This window comes from Salvelinus sp. IW2-2015, linkage group LG4p, assembly GCF_002910315.2.
Source record: "Salvelinus sp. IW2-2015 linkage group LG4p, ASM291031v2, whole genome shotgun sequence".
In the NCBI taxonomy this organism is placed as follows: domain Eukaryota; kingdom Metazoa; phylum Chordata; class Actinopteri; order Salmoniformes; family Salmonidae; genus Salvelinus; species Salvelinus sp. IW2-2015.
Genome location: NC_036841.1, coordinates 7,030,533 through 7,033,637, shown reverse-complemented (window position 1 = coordinate 7,033,637; position 3,105 = coordinate 7,030,533). Strand labels below are relative to the sequence as shown.

The 3,105-nt window shown below is 44.3% G+C and overlaps 1 protein-coding gene across 1 annotated transcript in view; it reads left to right on the top strand.

Moving 5' to 3' along the window:
* The window catches only part of LOC111956937 (60S ribosomal export protein NMD3-like), a 5,895-nt gene extending 2,790 nt beyond the window's left edge, over nt 1-3,105 (top strand). Inside the window, exon 8 of the mRNA XM_023977650.2 lies at nt 3,100-3,105. Within this exon, the coding sequence (XP_023833418.1) occupies nt 3,100-3,105 (6 nt within the window). The remainder of the gene's footprint in view (nt 1-3,099) is intronic.

The following is a 3,105-nucleotide window of genomic DNA, read 5'->3' as shown; positions in this document are numbered from 1 at the left end:
GCAATACTAAAGTGCCTATAAGAACATCCAATAGTCAAAGGTATATGAAATACAAATGGTATAGAGAGAAATAGTCCTATAATTCCTATAATAACTACAACCTAAAACTTCTTACCTGGGAATATTGAAGACTCATGTTAAAAGGAACCACCAGCTTTCATATGTTCTCATGTTCTGAGCAAGGAACTTAAACGTTAGCTTTCTTACATGGCACATATTGCACACTACTGTTGTGACTTAAAATTTGATCTTATCTTCATCTATGACCAATTTATGCAGAAATCCAGGTAATGCCAAAGGGTTCACATACTTTTTCTTGCCACTGTACTTGCTTAATGCAAAAGAATGAAGGTGGGAAAAACAGAATGTTACACTCAATGCGAGTTTAATACTGTACGAAACAATTGCCCATGGCAGAAAATACTTAAAATGGCAAATGGGGGAATTGTGACATTTGGGTTCCGTATTTACAGTGTTCCACTTGTCAGGTTCCGCTTCTCAAACAATCCGTGACAGTCTTCTGGGGCCAGTTGCACCATCCTGGTCTAACTCTACGCCCAATTTAGATTGAAGACCAACTTTTTTATGCCCAACTGGTGCGGAATGAGTAAAAGGTCAGAACTGTAGAAAAGCTCCCAGTCCATCTCTACAGGGTGTTTTTCCAACAAAACATCACCTTTCCTGCTCACTGCTCTTTCCATAACATCAACGCAGGCTAAAAGAAATGTTGAGCATCTGCTTTTGCCAAAAGCAATAAAAATATGTCCTGGAATCTGCCTCCAGAATGAAGGGTGGTTTTGAGCAGAACAACCATGAGCGGTGCAGAGTTTTTTGGTCAGCCAGAGTGAAGGGTGTATTCCTTTTTGTATATTATTCTCATCAATTCTATTATTGTATGGCTCCTGGAGAAATACATTTCATTTTGATTTCGGAGGTCTGAGGCTTGCGGGGGACAATCGGCAGGAAATGACATCGTCTGGAACAGGTGTGTGAAGCCCAGATTGGCATGTTATCGTGAAATGCCACTGCCATCGCTGCTGGTCGTTCACTTCATTTAACGTCCCCTGGAAATCCATTACTTTAGATTTGCACACGAAGAAAAACACACACACTAAGTAATCCTCTAGAATGCTGACACTACAATTAGTCGTGCTGCTTCTTTCATCTCCAGTGTGAGTGGGCTCAAGAGGGATCCAGGATGCTGAATATCTAAACCACACACACACACAGCTGGAGCCTGACACTTCTGCATACACCACCGCAGACACAACTGTCCACAATCACAAATGGACACACTCCTGGAGACCAGCCAACTGAGCCCACCAGCCCTCCATAACAGGTGAAGAGGGTTTATTCCCATGGTGAGGGAACCATGAGCCTGATGCAGAGACACACACTGGAGCCATTCTGCACCAGGGCTACAGTATAGAGGAGATGAAGTGAGAGAAAATGGCAGTAGGGAGATGGGAATGAAAGGAGTTCAATTGAAAGCACCTCAGAGTGCTCCAGTAATCAGACTGCAGTTACACTGAGCTGTAATCACACTGACAACCTGAGTGGATGAAAGAGAGGAGAAAAGGAAAGAGAGAGAGGGAGGAGAATGAAAGCAGGTCAACTATAATATTCAAGGGTTCAGCAAACTGCAAGCAAAGGGCTTCCCTCTGTAAGAGTCTCTCACGCATCGTCTCAGACACTCACATTCTCTTACACACATACTCTGTCCCTCCCCAGGATTAAAATGCAAACGGTGCCCTTTCCACTAACAGAGGCCTTTATTGTTAGTGCGAAAGGAAGGTGAACTCCGGTGAGGGCCAAGGCAAGAAAGAAAGGGAACCAGTAAAAAAACAAAAAAAACAGACCCACTTAAAAAAGGTCAGCCTTGTGTTCTTTCCTCTCATCCCTCTCAACACAATACTTCTCTACATCTTCTCCTGTTCAGAAACTGCTTACGCACACGCAGCCACACCACTCTACACTGAACTTGAAGACGGTAGAGTTGGGGGAGTGAGGGAGAGGAAATATCAGCACAAAAGGAAAAAGATGACTTCATTATCAGAACTGCCTTTCTCCATTGAGCCATTCAGAGAAAAGGAAAGATAACATATTAGGACAGTAAGGAGTTCTAAATGTCTCCACTTGGTATTCTATTGTGGACATACAGTAATTGTGTGGAGCTAGTAGTAGTAGTAGTAGTAGTAGTAGTAGTAGGACTACTGAGACAGGTTCTTCAGCCAGACCCCCAGGGTATTATCTTAAAGACCATCGCCCATGTAGAGAGCATCTCTCCCTACAGAATATCAACAAGGGATGAATGTTAGTCAGGTTATTTTTTACAGAACAAACAGCCTGGAATGGATAGATGACTTCAACGTCATGAATTGCTATCTCCAGACACATCCACATGCACGCATACCAAATAACCAGCAATTAAGGAAAGACATGTTCATTCTTTGCAAGGTATCCTTGCAAGGTATTGCATTTCCTGTGTGTGTGTGTGTCTAGCTTACTATTCTTCTCTGAGAGGCGATGTATCTTTCTGTGGGTAAATCGGCCCATTCCAAGCCAGTGTCAGAGCTAGGACAAGGTGTCCTGGCTGGTAACTCTGGCTACCAACCCCCTCTCACCCACCTCCCCCAACCTACCTCAGCCTTCATCCCCTCTCCTGCCACTAGGGCTTGGTGAATCATGTCAACTTTGTTTTGAGTGAGTGAGTGAGTGTGAGTGAGTGAGTGAGTGAGTGAGTGAGAGAGAGGAGAGAGAGAGGCTATCTGGCCCAAAAGATGGACAAATCATTGCCCTGTTTAGAGTGGTAGAGGGAACTAACCAATAGGCTAGCTGAGTCCTCCTCCAGCCCTGGTCTACACTGCAGCTCTCTGCTGACGCACCGCCCCCGGCCAGGAATACATCAACAATAACATACTGTAGCAGCAGAACCATTTGAAAAGCTGGTGTCTGGCAACAGTTTCACACTTCAAAAGAGAGTGAAGGAATAAAAACACACAAAATTGTCACCCAAGGCCAAAGCGAGGGGGAAAAAAATCCCTCGCCTACATGAGCAAATCTGAAGTGAACACCCTCTTTCTCTGCTCTCCCTCACAGACCTGA